Source organism: Lagopus muta, chromosome 1, assembly GCF_023343835.1.
Source record: "Lagopus muta isolate bLagMut1 chromosome 1, bLagMut1 primary, whole genome shotgun sequence".
In the NCBI taxonomy this organism is placed as follows: domain Eukaryota; kingdom Metazoa; phylum Chordata; class Aves; order Galliformes; family Phasianidae; genus Lagopus; species Lagopus muta.
Window position 1 is genome coordinate 188,575,187 of NC_064433.1, and position 18,220 is coordinate 188,593,406.

General features: G+C 42.5%; 1 protein-coding gene across 4 annotated transcripts in view; it reads right to left on the reverse strand.

Annotated features, from left to right (window-relative positions):
- PICALM (phosphatidylinositol binding clathrin assembly protein) overlaps positions 1-12,889 on the reverse strand; it is a 63,565-nt gene extending 50,676 nt beyond the window's left edge. For 2 of the 4 annotated variants that reach the window (XM_048934215.1, XM_048934216.1), the window contains exon 1: positions 12,591-12,887. In XM_048934215.1, coding sequence (XP_048790172.1) covers positions 12,591-12,720 — 130 coding nt within the window. In that variant the 5' untranslated portion in view covers positions 12,721-12,887. Of the gene's footprint in view, positions 1-12,590 lie in introns of all 4 variants that reach the window. The other 2 variants (XM_048934217.1, XM_048934214.1) reach the window with 2 other exon arrangements.
- Between the last annotated feature and the right edge of the window lie 5,331 nt (positions 12,890-18,220).

An 18,220-nucleotide genomic window follows, 5' to 3' on the forward strand; every position in this document is an offset into this window, starting at 1 on the left:
ATATCAGGAATAGTATGGATGGTTACACATCGTGGTTGGACGCAAGCATGGTTAATTGTACAAGATGGAGTGCTGCTATTTTCTTCCAAAGTAATTACTCTGAAAACTGTACAGCTTCAACACTAATCTCCCACTGAAAGCAGGAAGCTATCCCAAGCAAACGGTGCACACATGCAAGTGCATCTTACAAGTCTCACTGAACAAGTTTATAAGCCACAAAATTCTTCCAAGTCCTTATTTAAGCAGGAATCACACATCGATCCCTTTTTCTCTTTTTTGTAAGGAGGAGCTGCATCTTTTAGTTAGTTTAATAGACAAAAGCCAAGATGAGAAATGAAGCCATCCAACCTGAGGCTATTGCAAAGCTGCATAAGATATGCTTGTCTCCTCCCATTTTTAAAAACAGACTTTGGAAGCAGGATTTCCTTTTCTACAAACCTAATTCAGAACAAGAATACAACACTTCACCTAAATGCTTTTGAGAGCTGTAAGGAAACACATTTGAGTGAAAGGAGGCCTACCCCTGAATTTGCCTACCTCCATGGGTGCTGAAGCTGCAGATAAAGATGCATACATATATCCACCCCCACAGAGCAAAGCATTTTGGTCAGACTATGACCTTCTCGAATTTCAAAGACCTCCAGCTTTCCCTGTTTCTCAAAAGCACTCATGCCAGAACACATCCTCCAGTATGCAACCTCCCCGGCTGCGCATCGCCTGCAGAACACAAAGCAGGAGTATACTGATGTCCTCAGCAAACCAGTAATTACATAGCAAAATAAAAGCAATGTAATTAAAGCAGTACATTGTAATTGTAAAAATATTTAAATGCACAGTAGGATGTCTGCCTTGGCACTTGCCACCCTCCACAGCTTCCCCTGCAATAAACGGTTGCCCAGTTAATTACTAAGAGAAAAAAAATCCTTCAGACATGGTTTTGTGGAAACATCTGCATTTGTCGAGAGTTCATATCAGTTTGTTGCACCAAATAAGATGCACCATCAAGAGATTCAAATGCTGCCAACACCATACATGACTTTTGTCCTTTTGTCCCTGCAGGATATCAGTTCAACCATGTTTTTAACCCATATTACTGAGAGAACAAAAGGCAAATGAACTTACCCTGCAGATACCGAGGTGTTCTGTATGCACTACAAAAATCAAGCTTGAGAGCTTCAAAAGCAGTTGTTTGTATCTTTAAGGAGTTTTATGTGGTCACAGGCTTATGAAGATCTACTCAGAGAAGTCATTGCAGAAATATTGACATTTAGCAGGACAATTGTTAAGAAGTAAACAGCTACATACTGTATGTGAAAAATACTGCTGTGTTCCATACCTGTTCCGTGCTCTATGACCAGCATGACTTCTCACATACCTACAAGTAGTTAAAATCAGATGGCTGCTTGCTGCTTTAGCTGACTGAACAGAGCTTGAGGGTTCTTCATGGCAACTGTAGCTCTGAGTTAAGCACTTGTAAGACATCATATAAAAAGCAGTCTAATGTAAGTGTACAGAGGGGAAAAAGTCGAGAAAAGTCAAGACAATCAAACTGCTAATAGAGAATAATACAACACAGCATGTATTTCATAAGGGAGTTCTCTCAAGGAATCCATTTTTTTTCCCCTGAAATTTCTGTAAAAGCAGCTCATCAAGTTCAAGCTAACAACCCTCGGTATTTTACCACAAGACTTCTCTCTCACTGACAAGAAACACTTGCTCAAAGCTTGCTGCAGAGCTTTTAGTTACCAAATCTCAGCTAATTGCTGAGGAGCAAAGACATTTTGATTATTTGCTGATCATAGCATATTAGCCTTTTTCTTAAAGGCAAAAAAGGATTCCTAAAAAATGATTTTGTTTCAACATGGATAACTGCTAATAATCAAATATCTATTATCACTGAAAATTACACACCAAGCTAGAATACACACCAACAGAACTGGTGGGAGTGGCTGGCCCAACAGAGCACCACAAAAGACAACAGACTTGGACACAACGGAGAGGTTGGATGGCAAAAATCTCACGAAGCTCACTAATAAGTACAGAGTTCCTTACCTGGGTAGGAACAGCCTCAGGCACCAGCACATGCTAAGAGAACCCAGCTGGAAAGCCAGCCTGCAAGAAAAACCTTTGGGTCCTGATAAGACACCAAGCTGAACATGAGCCAGCAGAGCTGTGCAGCCATGCTGTGAAGGCAGCTAATGGTATTCTTGGCTGCATTAGGCAAAGTATCTCCAGCAGGGTCAGAAGAGGTGATGGTTCTGCTTTACTCAGCAATCATGAGGCTGCAACTGGAGTTCTGGGCTCCCCACTACATGCAGACTGGACAGAGTTGAATGGAGGGCCTCCAATATCACCAAGGACCTGGAGAACAACTCCAGTGATGACAGAGCACTGGGACTGCCCAGCCTGGAGAAAAGGAGGCTCAGGCAGGTCTTATAATGTCCATGAATATCTGAAGGATGCAAAGAGGAAGGATCCAAGCTGGAAAACAAGAGGTTCCATCTGAATAGCTACTCCAAAAGGAACCGATCTTCAACAGGAACATGACAAAGACACCAAAACAAAATGCAAAGCTGCTCCTATTTGGTGACTTGTGCTAAATTCTAATAAATACTAAAATTCAAGATACTTCAAACTGGAATATTTCTTGCTGCCACTTTAACACAAGCTCCACCCGTTCCACAGTATTTCTTTTGTTTTGCATATAAAGGTGAACTCATTTAATGAGCTTTCTCATTGACAGGCGCATTCATGCCTTCGTTTCTGGACAATACAGACTGCTTTCTGATATGAACTGTGGATAGATCAGATAAATGGAGTACAGGAGCTCAACAGGAAAATTTAAAAAATTGTATCTTCCCCCACTCGAAACACACATGTAATCATAAAACTGTTTCAGCTGAAACTTGTGTACTCAGCTCATGTAAGAAGAGGCAGTCAAGTACAGCAACAGCTAAAATCCTCCATACTTTTCACAGAAGTGTTGGAAATGTCTGCCTGATTTAGCTTTCACTTCCTTCTTCAATTTAGAATAATATTTCCCACGAGGTATTTGGAGCTCCCTGAGCAAACGAAACTCATCTTGGCTCATCCTAGTGCAGCTTCAATGCATGTTCAAATAGCATCGTTAGCAACTGCTAACAGATCAGAATTATCCTTTACAGTCCATGCCAAAGCTGTTTAGAATAAAATCAAAAATATAATGTGAGATAGGTCAGGGTGGAACAGAAATAGCCTTCACCAAGCACAGTGTGGAAGAGAAGTTGTGCTTTTCTGGTGCTGCAAATGAAGCTCTGCTGATCATCAACAGCTAAAGCCATGAACCTTGCAAATGGGTTCCCACCCTGTAACAGTAATGTTGTGTTTGGGCTTCATAAATCCAAAGTAGCTCTTCTACTCAATCCCAGATTTAGAGACCTTCCTGACGAGCACTTCATTAGCAGTGATGCAGTTACCAAGTTTCACAAAGTTTTACAGCAAACATGGAGCTTAAAACCTTTTCAGTCTGAAACTAGACCAGTGGTAGAAGTAGTAAAATGTAAATTCTCCCTCATCCCACTGCTTCCAGATGGAAATTTCTGTATTTACCATGCACGAAGACATGTCCCTGCCATAAACAGCCTCTAAAATAAACCACAACCAAAGTAAAAGTGGTCATCAGTAAAAGGAAGGACTGCTTCAGCCTGATTCTATCTTTAAAACAGAACTGTTTTCTAAAGAAAAGCTCTAACTGCAAGATCTAGCTAGTTATTCCAATGCTTCAAAGTCAAGTCATTCATTAGCTGGAACCTCAGAGAGCTAAAAAGAACATGCAGCTACAGTACAACTAGGTGTTAGAATGCCTTGTGTCCACCCTGCTACATACCAAGAGGATGAACAAATTCCTATCTACAAAGGCTCCTCATTAACACTTTTTTTTTTTTTGAAGGACAAAAGCATCTTCACAAAAGTATTCTGTTTTTCTTACAAATAATTTAATCTGAATAAAGTCTCCTTGTAAAATAACTCTGTGTAGGCAAAAAAGTTTTTAAAAACAATGCTCCCAACTCATAGCAATGCAATTCCCAACATCACACATTCAATTAACCGTGCTGTCCCCTGGCACGTGAGAACTAACACAAAAGCTTCCCTGGATTTCTATCTGCTTACATGCCAAATTAAGCACGGAAATAAACTTCACATATTCCATATTTTTAATGCAAAGTAATCTGCCAGGAAACAGCGTTAGCCTTGATTACATTTGATAGGCTTAATGATGCTACTGTCTGTGGCAAAGCATTCCAGCTCAACACATCCAAAAAGAAGTTTCATCTCATTCCCTATTAACTATCAAAGATTTATAAAAGAAGTCTGCCTCCAGAGCACCATTTTTTCCCCAAAGCATAGCACAGCGTGTCAGTCCCTGCATTTCAAACAGTTTACAGCTGGCATTTGTGTATCTTGAGCTTTTCCATCAGACAGCTAACCAAAAGGCAGCAGCTCACGACGCACTTCATTGCCTTGTTAGAAATAACTACAGCCCAGTCATGCAAAAGTGTTCATATTTGGCATCTATTGACTTCTTGCTCATTCCTATGATCAAAGTCCACCTCCTATACTTTTGATGCTCTAGACTTCGTTCTACAGTGTTGCTTCAATATCTGATTGAAATGCATTTAGAGGAGAATAACTCCAACTGAGCTTAACAGACTGGTCGCAGTCAATTGTAATGAAGAACAACAAATGCAGGCACTGTAATTTGACTAAACCTGCTAATCAGAACTTCTCCGTATCAATGAGAGCAAAGCCACACGGACCATCACAACTGATTCCAAGTCATACTGGAATCTTTTTATTTCTGACCAGTAAAACTTGTTGAGAGAAAAAGAGCACAGAAAGAATATTTAGAAAAGCCAGATCAAACAAGAATTGCTTTATGCAAAGTTAGCTTCATTTGAAAACCACATCTGTATATAGTTGCTGCGTACCATAAGTATATAGTTTATCATTTTTTAAAGCAAGATTTTTTTAAGCTTATCATAACACTGTCTGCTAAATTATTAATACCAATGGTTTCTGGCAAATAGAAAAATGGACAATCAATCAACTGACACCACTATCACAGTGTTTAAGGCACCATACTGAGAATAGCTAAGCAAGTTTTACCATTTTACATCAAAAATGAGGTCAGGTCAGGAATACATAGACGTGGATCAGAAAAATTCGAAGTTTGAAATAGGTTGCAGCGAAGGCTGCAATTATCACAGCAGTGCAGGCTAGGGAGGAGGTAAAGGGGATAGAATCAAATTCAAACTCATGTGTGACCCAATTTCCAATTAAATATCGACCTATTTATCAGCCAAATAAACCAAGCACAACTGGAAACAAATTTAAGTGAAATGCTGAAGGGATTTCTGAACTTAAGTATAAACAGGGGGGAGAAGCACTCTATATAACAGAAGTAAACCCAACACAGAAAGCACACACCTGAAAAACATGAGACAGGTACAGAAACTGTCATATCACATTACAGCTCCTCATTATCCATCCCAGAAGAATTCAAACACTGCCAAGAGCTAAGCAAGTCACAGGCAGCCCTTAATGTCAGAGAACACAGACAGCTATTTCCCCTGTTTGATAGCCACCTGATCTTCTGATTTGGCAGAAAGTACCAGAATAATCAGATCACAGACACCCAGAAATGTTGTGAGGATGCTAATGAAGTATGTATCATTCTTCAAACTGGATTAAATACAGCTATAAAAGCCACTAATTTGAAAAAAAATATATATTAAAAAATTTGGGAAGGAAACAGCTATTAACAATTGAACAAATATTAACAATTTGAAGAACAAATGCTTAAGTATTAAAAGTGACAAAGGTTACAAACCGTAGAGATGCTTTGCTGATGGCACGGTATGCAGTTGGGAACTGCACTGGCCAAGTTACATGCTACTGCAAGTACCATATTTAGAGTAAATATGTGAAATAGCAGAGTTGGAACCAGCACAAATGTATCACTTCCTACATAAGCAGAACTGCTGCTTCCAGAATGGCACTGCTGCCACGGCACACAGACACAGTAACTGAAGGACTGCTTGCTTCAGAGGTAATAAGGAACATTACACGAAGATTTCAGAAGTGCCTTATCAAGAGAATGAGTGGAAGGAGAAAAAGGGCTTCATGTGGAGAGCTTCTCCTTAGGAAATTGACAGATCTCAAAGAAATTACATTACAGAGCTGAGAATGAGCCTAAGAGCCATATTTGTCTATTATGTTATATATACATCAATACATGCCCAGACACTACATGTACGTCATCACATGAATTAAAATAAAACCACAAGACCTTTGTGCCACTTCTCTCCAGTACATTTACATGCGACTCACGCTAAGAACTGACATTCCACATCAACTTCTGGTGTAGATCTTGTCATTTTACTACATCTGTTCCAAAGAAAAACAGGAAAAAAAGCCTAATTTGCTCATTTTTAACATTCAAATGATCCAGATAAGTATTACCTTAATAAAGCTCCTTTAGAAAAACAGCATAGGGATGTTTAGTCACAATCTGAAAATCCGACCCATTTGTTAAGTCATTATGAAACGCTTAACTTAATGAAGTTATTTTCACAGACAGTTAAATACAGCTTAGTTCCCTGATTTCTCAAATCTCAATACCCGATTTGTCACAAAATGCTCAGAACCTGGATTTGCCACTAACAGCCTTGAGAATACCCAAAGGTCATAGTGAATATACAGACAGCCCTTGGAGGTTTACAAACTGCCATCTAACTGATAAAGCTGAAATGTGAAGCCAAGGGTGACTGCTGAGACACAACACACGTATTTCTACCTCCTTTGAGCTAAGAAGTGTGCAACAGGTAAGAAAAGTCCATACCCTGCCTGGTCAGAATCACTCTTCACAACGGACATAACTTCTTGAACAGCAAGAAAAATATCAGAACAACTTGATATCAACATCAGTTTCTTCCATTTCTGTTTAGCAGTGGCTTTTTGGCTGGTCAGTTCTTGTTTAACTTCTAATCCAGTGCAGACAATCAGCAACAAAGTCTCCCCTACTGGAACCTTTGCAAGATAGTGTTCAGCTCCACATTACAGCTACTTTTGAGGTTAATACTTCAACCTGCAGGAAACCTAGAAAGTTGAACTCCCGTACTGATGAACATAAATAGGTTTCTAGACAAGATGAGGTTCTGTCAAAGAACTTGTGAAAAGTTCTCACTGCTGGAGCAAAAGAGTTTACTGACACAGAAGAACAAACATGCATTCGAGACTATTGCTTTATACACGAATGCTTAGTGACTGTCTTACAAGACTACAACCAAGTCATTCACAACACTCACCTGTTTTCTTCTATAATGATTTAGGATCAACAAGGTTTACAGAAGTAAGAGTGCACACATCCTATCTGCAGCAACTGGGCTATTTTTGGAAAAGTAACTGATGTTTCAGCATTAAAAAGTGAAAATACCTTCAAGATATTGAGAAACTTCAGGAGATTGTTAAAAAATACTGAACTTCTCCATGTAAAACATGTCTGCGTTGTGGAAAAGGTGTGGTATTTTTCAGGGAGAGCAAGATCTCTAGCATTTCATAAGTTAACTTTCACAGCATTTACTTAGTAGTTTAGTGATCATATGCTTTACAACAGGCAATGTACAGAAAAAAAGGAAACCAACAAAAAGGAAACTTGTACTCCATGGTTCTTTGTTTGCTTGTTCGTTTGTTTTAAAGTATCACTATGCAAAGTAATGTTACTTTGTAAACTTCTTGCCACTAAGAACAGCTTAAAACTTCCACATCTAGGGACTGAAAACTGATCTTAAGAATATAAACAAGACTGAAATAGATCATTAGGTCACAGTCTGAAATGCAGAATGTCTTTTTTGAGCATCTTGTTTAGAAGATGTGAGAGATGTCTGCACCATTAAAAATTATAGTTAGAGCAACAGCCCAAACTTACATGACACCCGAGTAACTTCAGCCAATGCAAAACCATGGCAGTATGAAGATTCACAGTAAGCTGACTGCAGGTGTTCTCCAGCCTCTCCTCCGTAGCTCCTGCCTCTTACTTCATCTGAAGTAGAATACTGCTTCAGGCTAAGTAAAGTGAAACAACAGCTGCAGAACTAAATGGCTATTCTCTCTGCAAATGAGCAGCTGTGGTAGAAAAATCAGCCCTCTGGCACTCCAGAGGAGTGTGATAGTTCTTGTGCTCTACTAAAAGGCATAAACAAATACTGTAAAGGAATTCTAGTAAGAAGTTGGGGAAAGCTCACTAAGGAACAAATCCTGAAGGAGTCACAGAAGGACTCAGAGAGAAAGAAATACTTCAAAAGAAAGCTGTAATGATGTAATTATCTGCATTTGGAGTAATTATGGTTACACATAACCGTTCCAAGCAAGAATAGCCATGGACTGCCTCCAGAAATTTCAGTCAGATATAAAATGAGAAGCAAAGCCATGAGAAACATCAGGAAGTCCTAACAAAAAAAAAAAAAAAAAAAAAAAAAAAAAAAAAAAAGGCAGCTCTGGTAAAGTTTTAAGTGCCATAAAGAGAACATGGATAACCTACTGCTACTGCAGAACACCACAGTGCTTTAAGAACCCAGGAGTTAACACACTGCACCACTCAGTATTCAAAGGCAGGTGATCACTGAAAGCACTGATTTTCACAGCTTTACTGCAGATTTCCAGTGAGGTACAGAGAAAAAGCAGCGATTATTGTCCTCCTTCAGTGCTACAAGATCCCCTCTGCTGACTGTCACCTGAGAGCAGAAGCATAAAGCAAGACTTGAGCTGGACATTGTTGCTGTTCTAGTCTGCAAGCAAAGCCAAAACAGCTGAGTGAGGGACTTGGGAAATAAGTTCCCAACAAATTGAATTCAACTTACTTTCACTTACGTAGTTTCTCAGTAACATCTACATAACAGAGGGCAGTGTCAGTTTACTGTCTTCCTCAAAAAACTGAGTTTCTTCACAATAAGAAAATATTTTTATTTAATAAAAACAAAGTAAAGGAAGCTACACTCTGGCATAACTATTGAGAGATTTCCTGTTAAGAAAGGCTAATTACAGTATCATAACTTCCTTCCAACCCATCCATCCACATTCTCCTTTAAAGAGCACTATTATCTACAAGCAGACAGGGCTACTACACCACACACACTCAAAAACCCAGCCCTAATCATATTTCACATCAAAGCTGTTTCATTTTGCTTTTTTAATACACTCACAAACTTGCACAGGTACACAAACATTTCTCTGTGCCACTGGGGACCCTAGTTGCTATTACATGCATTATCTCGTGGCTTTCACAGAATGTCCGAAACACCAAGGTTGGAAAAGGCCTACAAGATCACCCAGTCCAACCATCCACCTGTCATCAATAGCTCTCACTAAGCCATATCCCTCAACACAACGTTCAAACAGCCCTCGAACACCTCCTTGGGCAGCCCATTCCAGTGCCTTTCTTAACACTAACTGCCCACCACAAATATATACATACACAGCTCCCCCTACTCCAACCTTAGAACCATAAAAATTAAAGCAAAATTCAGCAACAAGGTTTCCAGCACCACTTACACTCAATTTTGTTCTTATCTCTGTACAGCACTGAATACAGCAGACAATAACTAGCCATGAAAGGAAGGGCTGTATGAAATCTTGCATACAAATGAAACCCACAAGCTAGTTGTGAGATATCAGAGTGGTGTGAAAACTAGGACGAAGTCCTAGTTAAACTAGGTTTTCCATAAAATAAAGTTAATGAACTATACTTCGGGAGGTTTCAAGACTACTGAGCCTGATTACTATGGAACAAGTAATCCGTAGTTACAAATGCAGCACCTGGATGGCAAAACAGAATTCTTATCCCAGTTACAAGATGGAACCTCCAGAACAGCAGCATATCCAGAATGCGAGCATTGGATCACAAGGTGATTGATGTTACCTATCATAGGCCAAGTCCAATTGTCAATCCAAAATCTCTTTCTCCCTCTAACCAAAAAAAAAAAAAAAAAGCAACTAAATCTGTAACTGGAAAGTACCAATATGGTCCAAGAATGACTTTTTACACTCTAGTTATTAAGACTGCAGTTACTGAGGGAACACAGAAATACAGTAAGGGAAGCCCTTCAGTTCTGGAACTCCATAGGCAATCAAGAACAAGATAAATTAGAGTTGGAATGCTCACACATACAGGCATTTGTTTTACATTTTTCCCAGTTATACGGGTTAGTGCAAGGCTGGGCTACTTCAATGTGCTCACGACAGCTCAAGCTTAAACAAGAAAGTTTCAGAAATAGGACAGCCACAGAATTAGAAGTCTGCATAAGTAACGCATATACCACATCAAGAAGAATATGCAACAACCACAGAAAACACTACAAAAGTAAGGCTTAACTCCAGGAGAGTCTCAGAAAACGTAACTCATTAACTTGTCTAAAGTCTGGAGACGAGCTTCAGCAAATCAAGCTTTGAAAGTTTAAGATATTTTTAAATATTCTAGAGGGATGCTGCCCATGGGAGACTGGTATACTGCTGTTCACAGTGAGAGGTCAGCATTTTGGATTTATTTAGCAGTTAAAAGAATTAAACTATTTTTTAAAAAAGTATGTGCAAATGACCCAGAGGTGGGGCTTGAATAACAGCTTCTGCAAAAAAAAAAAAAAAAAAAAAAGCATTTATTTTTAACCATGCAACCATAAACAGTACGAACAAAGAAGACTTCCAAAATATGGAACTGTGTCATTTCCTGACGGCAGGACCAGAGATTCCCAAGAAACTTATGAGAGGCAGCACACAAAACTTGATCTTCTCAGGATCTATTTTTACTGTTTGGAAAAGTAGTGATAGTAGTAAAGCTAATGGAAAATAAGTTCACATCGCTCTGAAAAAAAAGAATCATCCAAGAAGGAAGCAGGAACTGGGAAGTTCTCAATCCAGAGCAGACAGGAAATAAGGAAGCAGTCCTCTCATCCAGCAATCACCAGACACTGCTTTCCAATGTGTTCTAAGTGTAACAAGCACCCCTCCAGAACAGTATTCTATAGGTCTGGATTAGGACATCCCCCTGCAAACATTTTCAGAACACCACCTTTGAATAAACACACACAACTCTGAAGAGCAGTTGATGGGTCAGTTGGATGGTCCTGGAACTATGTTTTTTCTACTACTCCAAGATAAACTTAAAGGTTTTACCATAAAGCCTCCCTTTCTGTTGTGAGAAATCCAGTACCATCATGGCTTCATACGTCAGCCATGACAAGGTGCTTTCTCTACCTGAGACTGAAGTTAACTACAGCCCACAGATCTCCCCAGCTGACACAAAACAAAATACAACAAACAAAGAACAGAAGAACCCAATCACATATAGTCATTTATAACACAGTCTTGAAGCAAAAGATGAAATGGATGAGAGAATAGCAACAAAAAACAGAGGCAGCTTTTCTATGGCTACTCTATAAAATGGTCCATATCTCTCTCAGGTACTCTTAAACCAGGAGTTTCTTTATGCTTCAAGTCAGATACGTTTTGATGGAAAAAAGTAGTAACTACAGTATACTATTACTATCATCTGGTCTTGTCATTTAGACATAGTGAGGAGTCAAGGCAGAAATTCAAGATACACAAAGATTCAGCCTTCTCACATACGTGGGTGGGAGGAAGGGACAAAGCACTTACACAGAAGGCACATCCACAGGTTTCTCTCTAGTATCTTTCTTTACAGATGGAGGAGGACAGGTCTACAATAAATGGACGTGATACACTCAAGTACCCAACTGAAGTGCATCCTTCGCCCTATGACCTCACAGCTTAATGGAACATGCACTAATACGAACTTCTGAGCTCACTGTAATCAACTGGGTGGAACAGAATTCAGACAAAACCTTTTAAGACTTCCCACTTTGGATCCAGTTTTAATAGAAGCTGTATGGGACGTTGAACTCAGGTGCTGAAGATCTAAAGAAGCCCTCTTAGGCCCATCTCCCCCTGCTAGGGAGACTAGAAAGGATAAGTAAGAGATTAATCCCTTGAGCACTCATTTCACACAGAAGACTATATGGAGCAAAACGATGGGAAAGTATTGGTTTGGTTTTTTTTGTTTTTTTTTTTCCCCTAGTAGCCTACCTGGGAGAGAAATAAGAGAAGTGGGCAACTTGAAGACAGGCTCCAATTCTATAGAATGCAAGAATGGTGCTCTAGCAAAGAGACCAACCAGACCAATAAGAGAGGAAATAACATCCCATTCCTCTGCTCAATGCCCTCGGTCCTCCGAGGAAGAGGAACGGGGCAAGCGCCGTCCTTCAGAAGCTTACACTGCTCAGAGCCCTATGCATAAAGAAGAAACCCACGGGAAGGCCTCTCCTGCCGGGCACACGCACGGCGAGCAGCCTCTCCCAAGCTCTCCGTCGCCACGTCCCCGCTCCCACCCACCCCCACCCCCCAACCACACCGTCCTATGCCGAAGCGCACGGAGCTCCGCCGCTCCACGTCCCCGCGAGGCCGGAGGGAGAGGAGGCGGCCCCGCAGCCCGGCTCGGAGCGCAGGCAGAGCCCTGGCGCCGTCACCCCTCGTGTACTCACAGTCCAGGTGTTTCTTCTTGGGCCCCATGACCTCGTGCGTCGTGGCCTTGCAGACGGTTTTGGAGACCGCCGAGCCGGTCACGCTGTGCTGAGCCGCCGTGATGCGGTCGGTGAGGCTCTGGCCGGACATGGCGGTGCTGGAAGGGAGCGCGGCGCCGCTCCTTCCTCGGGGGCCGGGACGGGAGGACTGCGCCGGGGGATGGAGCTGAACGGATTCCTCGCCCCGCCGCGCCGCAGGCGGCCCCCGCTCCGCCCTCAGGGACGGACCTGTCACCCGAGCAGGGACCCCTCCTCCTCCTCCTCCTCCCTCCCCCCTCCCCCAACCGCCGTCCCCTCCCCCTGCGCCTTCCGCTCGGCCGGGGACAGGGGACACACGCTGGGCGCCGCAGGAAAATGGCGGCAGCGCGGCTCCTCCTCGGAGCTTTCCGGCCGCCCCGCGTCACGTGATCCCGGCGCCACGCCCACGTGACACGCCCCGCGCGCGCCCCCCCCCCCCCCTTTCCCCTCCCGCCCTTCCCTACAGCGGACGAGCCCCGGTGCGGAGCTCCTCGGGCGCGAGAAGGGGCGGGGTCACGTGGTGCCTGGCTGCCCTCAGCGCGGGTGCGGCGGGCGGGGGCCGCTGAGGGGCCGTTGGGGGCTGCCTGCCTTCAGCCGGGAGGGTCCGCGCAGCTGGAGGAAAGCGGGGACGGCCGCCGGCTCTGTGTCATATCATTGGGGAAACAGAGGTTGGGTCGGCGTGGGTACCCGCTCTGTGGTCAGCAGGGTGACGCTTGAAAGGGTTGTAAAATAAAACCTCGGGAGTTGTGAGGAAATTTTTGTGTTCCTCGGCTTGGAAAGTGCCTTGGAAATTCCTTGTGTGGTACCTTGGCCAACGGAGACGTGAAGGAGAGCTCTTCCCGAAGGCTGGGAGCTGAGCGGTTGCTGCATTTGTCCTCCTCGGTCTTATTTGAAAGCTCTCAAATTTCCATCATAAATATATAAGTCAATAAACTACAGTGTGTTTTTCAGGTCTTTCCCGATCAGCCTTCCTCCGTTTTACCCCTCAGCTAATGCTTCTCAGGGCTCTCGGATTTACCCAGCGGCTCTGCCCTTGACTTATGGGATTTTGTGCAAAGTTGCTTCACGTTCCATAAAAGTTAGTCAAGCGTTCCTTCAGGAACCTCCTAGGACCTGGCAGCCTGGGTGACCCTGAGGAGAACGACAGGCAGTGAGGAGCAGCAACCAGAGTTCAGTTCTGGTGCAATCATAGCCACCCCGAGCACCCTTTACTTCTTCCAACAGGGCACTCTTCTCTTCCCAGCTCCTACAGCAGCGAATAACACAGCAAAACCACAGCATTCCATCAGGCAAATATCCTTCCTCTCCCAGAAGTGCCTCCTGATGATTCTTCTTGGAAATGTCCCTGATCCGTGAAGCCACTGAAGGATTTATTAGGCAATTTAAACAGAAGCGGTATACAAACGACAGTCGGCTTGGTCTGCCTGACAGGATATCTAAGTAGGATTATCTCTTCATAATGCTTGCTGAAAATCGGTGTCAGATGAAGGATAACTGGTGAAAGCTGGACCCAAATAATGTAATTGCTGTGTCTGTGGAAGGAGTGCTTGCACATGTAGAACTTGCTTCCTTCATAATGCCACATTTATATTTGTTGGCTCCTCCTGACCTGCTCTTCAAGTTCCAAATACCCACGCCAGTGGACTCTGAGATAGGACAGCTTTAGCATAAAACTTCGCATCACAAAAACACTAAGACTGCTGTGGGCTGTTGATACAGCAGCATCACTGTGAATACACCACCTTTTTGTACTGTTTCCAAATTATACTGTAAACTGGAGATTTAAATTCACAGAATCACAGAATGGCCAGGGTTGGAAGGGACCTCAAGGATCATGAATCTCCAACCCCCTGCCACATGCAGGGCCACCAACCTCCACATTTAATACCAGACCAGGCTGCCCAGGGCCCCATCCAACCTGGCCTTGAACACCTCCAGGAACGGGGCATCCACAACCTCTCTGAGCAGCCTGTTCCAGCACCTCACCACTCTCTCTGTAAAGAACTTCCCCCTGACATCCAACCTAAATCTTCCTTCCCTCAACTTAAAACCATTTCCCCTTGTCCTTCAGTTGTGAACCCTTTCAAAGAGTTGATTCCCCTCCTGTTTGTAGGTTCCCTTCAGGTACTGAAAGGCTGCAAAGAGGTCACCCTGCAGCCTTCTTTTCTCCAGGCTGAACAAGCCCAGCTCCCTCAGCCTGTCTTTGTAGGGGAGCTGCTCCAGCTCCCTGATCATCTTTGTGGCTCTCCTCTGGACCCTCTCCAACAGCTCTTTGTCTTTCTTGTACTGGGGGCTCCAGACCTGGACACAGTACTCCGGATGGGGCCTCACAAGAGCAGAGTAGAGAAGGACAATCACCTCCCTGTCCCTGCTGGCCACCCCTCTTCTGATGGAGCGCAGGATACCATTTGCTTTCCAAGCTGAATTTATTTTGATGCTGCTGGTATTTTTTTATTCCAACTTCTTCTAGGACCAGGATTTCAACACCCTTCTTCAAGAAGTCTTGCTTGCTATTTGGAAAAGATCCATGGAATTGGCCTGTGTAATTTAAGCTCCGTCGGTTCTTCTCTGCTTATGCCCATTGCTTTCTCCAAGAACAGTGGAACTATCCAAAGAGAGAAAGCTTTTGACTGTACAAGTTACTGAGACCAGATTTGGACAAAACGTCTCATTCCTAAGGGGACAAAAAGTGACCTTGGTTTTAAAGGTTCGAAAACCCAAAATAAGTTAAACTTTTCTATCTCCCTTTGTAAACACAGAAATCTTAGAGTTTAACCCCACTCAGTTAAAAATTTTACTCATCATTTTTGTTCTTAAGTAGAAACGAGGGAGAAGTGATGGGAGGACTTATTTTTGTAATTGTTTGTTGCTTTTGAATTAATTGGGAGACATTTGGTACCTTTACAGTGAGGACCTTGAAGCACTGTGTTAGATAATATCTGAGCACCTCCCAAAGATGTGGAAATTGAAATCAAAATATTAATCTCTTTTCCTTTCCAACCTGAAGAAAACAAGTTTGATTAGTTTATATCTCATTTGTTTTTGTTTTTTGTCTGGGCGTGCTTGAGAAAGAAAGAAACTAATCCAAAGATATGAGTCCTATATTTAGTCAAGTGGCAAACCTAAACAACATTCTTTTCTCTTGTGAAGAGTTGTTCCAGAGTATGGATTCAGCTCCTGAAAAATGCTGCATCTTGCATTCTCAAGCTCCTGAAAGTGTCAGCGGTCACTGGCATCCAGCTATGCTGAAAGGACAGGCCAGCTGACAGGGCTGATTCTCCCTGCGTGTACTCTGCAATTCTGAAAATCTTGCCTCAGCGTGACCTCTGTAATTTATTATGTATATTGCTTTCTTGCAACAGTGCAGTTTCTACTCTGTGTTATGCTTTCTACTCCGTAATGTCTGCAGTCCAACTGTGTGCTTTAATGCTCACAGTGCTGCTGGCATCCGTGCCTTCCTCCACACTTCATGCTCTTGCAAATGTTCAGCAAACTATTAGGAAAGCTGTGGTTTGGAGTCATTGTTTACAGGGCATAGCTTCAGGTTTAAAGGAGGTGTTTTGGCTGAATTTCAGATCACTTAGAAATCAACCCTTCTGAGGTACAGAACTGGAAAGGCACAGAGTTGTGCACATGCTTTTAGGGTGTAGCAGGCTCATTGCTAGGGCTAAAAAGGCATACCTAGGAACAGCAACAAAAGAAACCAGCAACTGTAATCTGGAAAGTGTAGAGGGCTGATGAATAAAAATTGTGGAGCTAGAAAATATTGAAATGGAGCTATTTCAATAGAATGGGGTGGAAAGGCTGAGGGGGATGGTTAAGAGTGACAGTGACAGGGTGCAGAGGCAATGCAGAGGAAATCTAGAGGCAGTGAGTCTAGCTGAATGCGATAGGAAATGGTGTTTCAGTGTTTTATAAATGGTTTGAGAACACATCAGGATCAAGACATTTCCTATGGCCCATTTCAGGGATCACTGTAGATTTATTTGCTGCTAAGGATTATAGTATCTTTCCCCAACTTGTAAGGAAAGGGGAATGTCAGTCCAGGAATTTAGCATCTGTTTGAGTCAGAATATATAGGAAAGAATAGGAAACAGAAAACACCAACTCTCTGGCTTCCCAAATGTAGCTAGCCATGATGTATGCCTGTCATAGTTCATCTCTGGTTTACCTCTGGGCAACTCCAGAGCAGCTGCACATCTAGAAGCAGACCTCTCACTGATGGCGCATTGCCTTCTCTAACAGAGGTGGTTTATTAATACAGCCTAAGGTTACTGATGCCCTTTTGAATATCCTGGTTTTGCCTGACCTAGTAGAGTACTGCTCATTTAACTGCAGCATAATAATTTCAACACCATTCTCAAACAGTTTGGCGAAAATTTATTTAACATCGTTTTCTCTGTGAAAGACATTTAGAATAATACTGCAGCCTGACTATAACGAAAATTCAATATAATTTGTGTCACCATAGCAACTCATGAAAGAATTTTATGGACAATAGTTAGCTTGCATTTGTAACCCCTCTGAGAGAAAGATAAACATGTTTTTAAGAAGCTGTGACATAGAAAGATTGTGGTTAAAGTGACACTTGTTAGTGGTGTAATGAAATAGAGTAGCCCAGGTATGTGGTTCTCATTACTCATTCATGCTGCCAACATGATCGTGGAGCCAGCAGGGGTTTGCCAAGTGGCCAGATTACATTCGGGAGAAGCATGACCCCTAGAGTATTGCAAAATTGATACCCCTTTCTACTACTCCAAATGTGCTTGTGTACACCCTCAACATTCCTCCTGCCCACACATGATGTGATGGCCCACCAGCTTTTATTTTTGCCTCTCTTATATTCAGTTCATATGAAATTGTTTCCGGTCCCTCACACTGTAAGTGCTCAGACCCTTCCTTTCAGTTCCAATGGTTGTTATTCCATGCTCAGTTCATTCCTGCTTCAGATACATCACTTTCTTCTACCTAAACGCTGTTCTTGAGCCTATCCAAAATGTTCCTGCTGAGATTACCCATTACTTTGCGTTCCTCCCACAGCACCTGCTTTTCTTCTAGGCCCTCACTGTCCTCACATCTGGTTCAGAGCTCTTGTCCCTGCAGACAAAGCCAGCTTCCTCAAGTACATAGTTGAAGATTAGGGACGTCATGGCTCAGTGGTACAGCAGTGATGGGTTGATGGCTGGACCAGATGATCTTAGTTTTTATTTCCAACCTTAATGATTCTATGATTCTATGACTCTATGCACCAAGCAAAAGGTTTTGTTTTTTTTTTTAAATTTCTCTTTACTTTACTCTTTCTGGAAATGGTGCCAGCTTTAACATTTCTTTCATTGCTCTCACATTTCTCTATTTGTACTTCTCCATGTAAGAACGATATCCAGCATCCTTCCTCATGAGTGCTATTCTGAGCCCTGCGGCTTGTGCCACCTCCTCACTCAGCTTCAGTTAACCGGTAGTCAATGACCCTGCTATTCAATGCCCCCAAAGGAAGCTGACTTTGTTAAGGAATAAAGCAGCTGCCCAGAAGCTAACATAATTATGACATGAGAAAAGCAGGTGGAAAGGGAGAA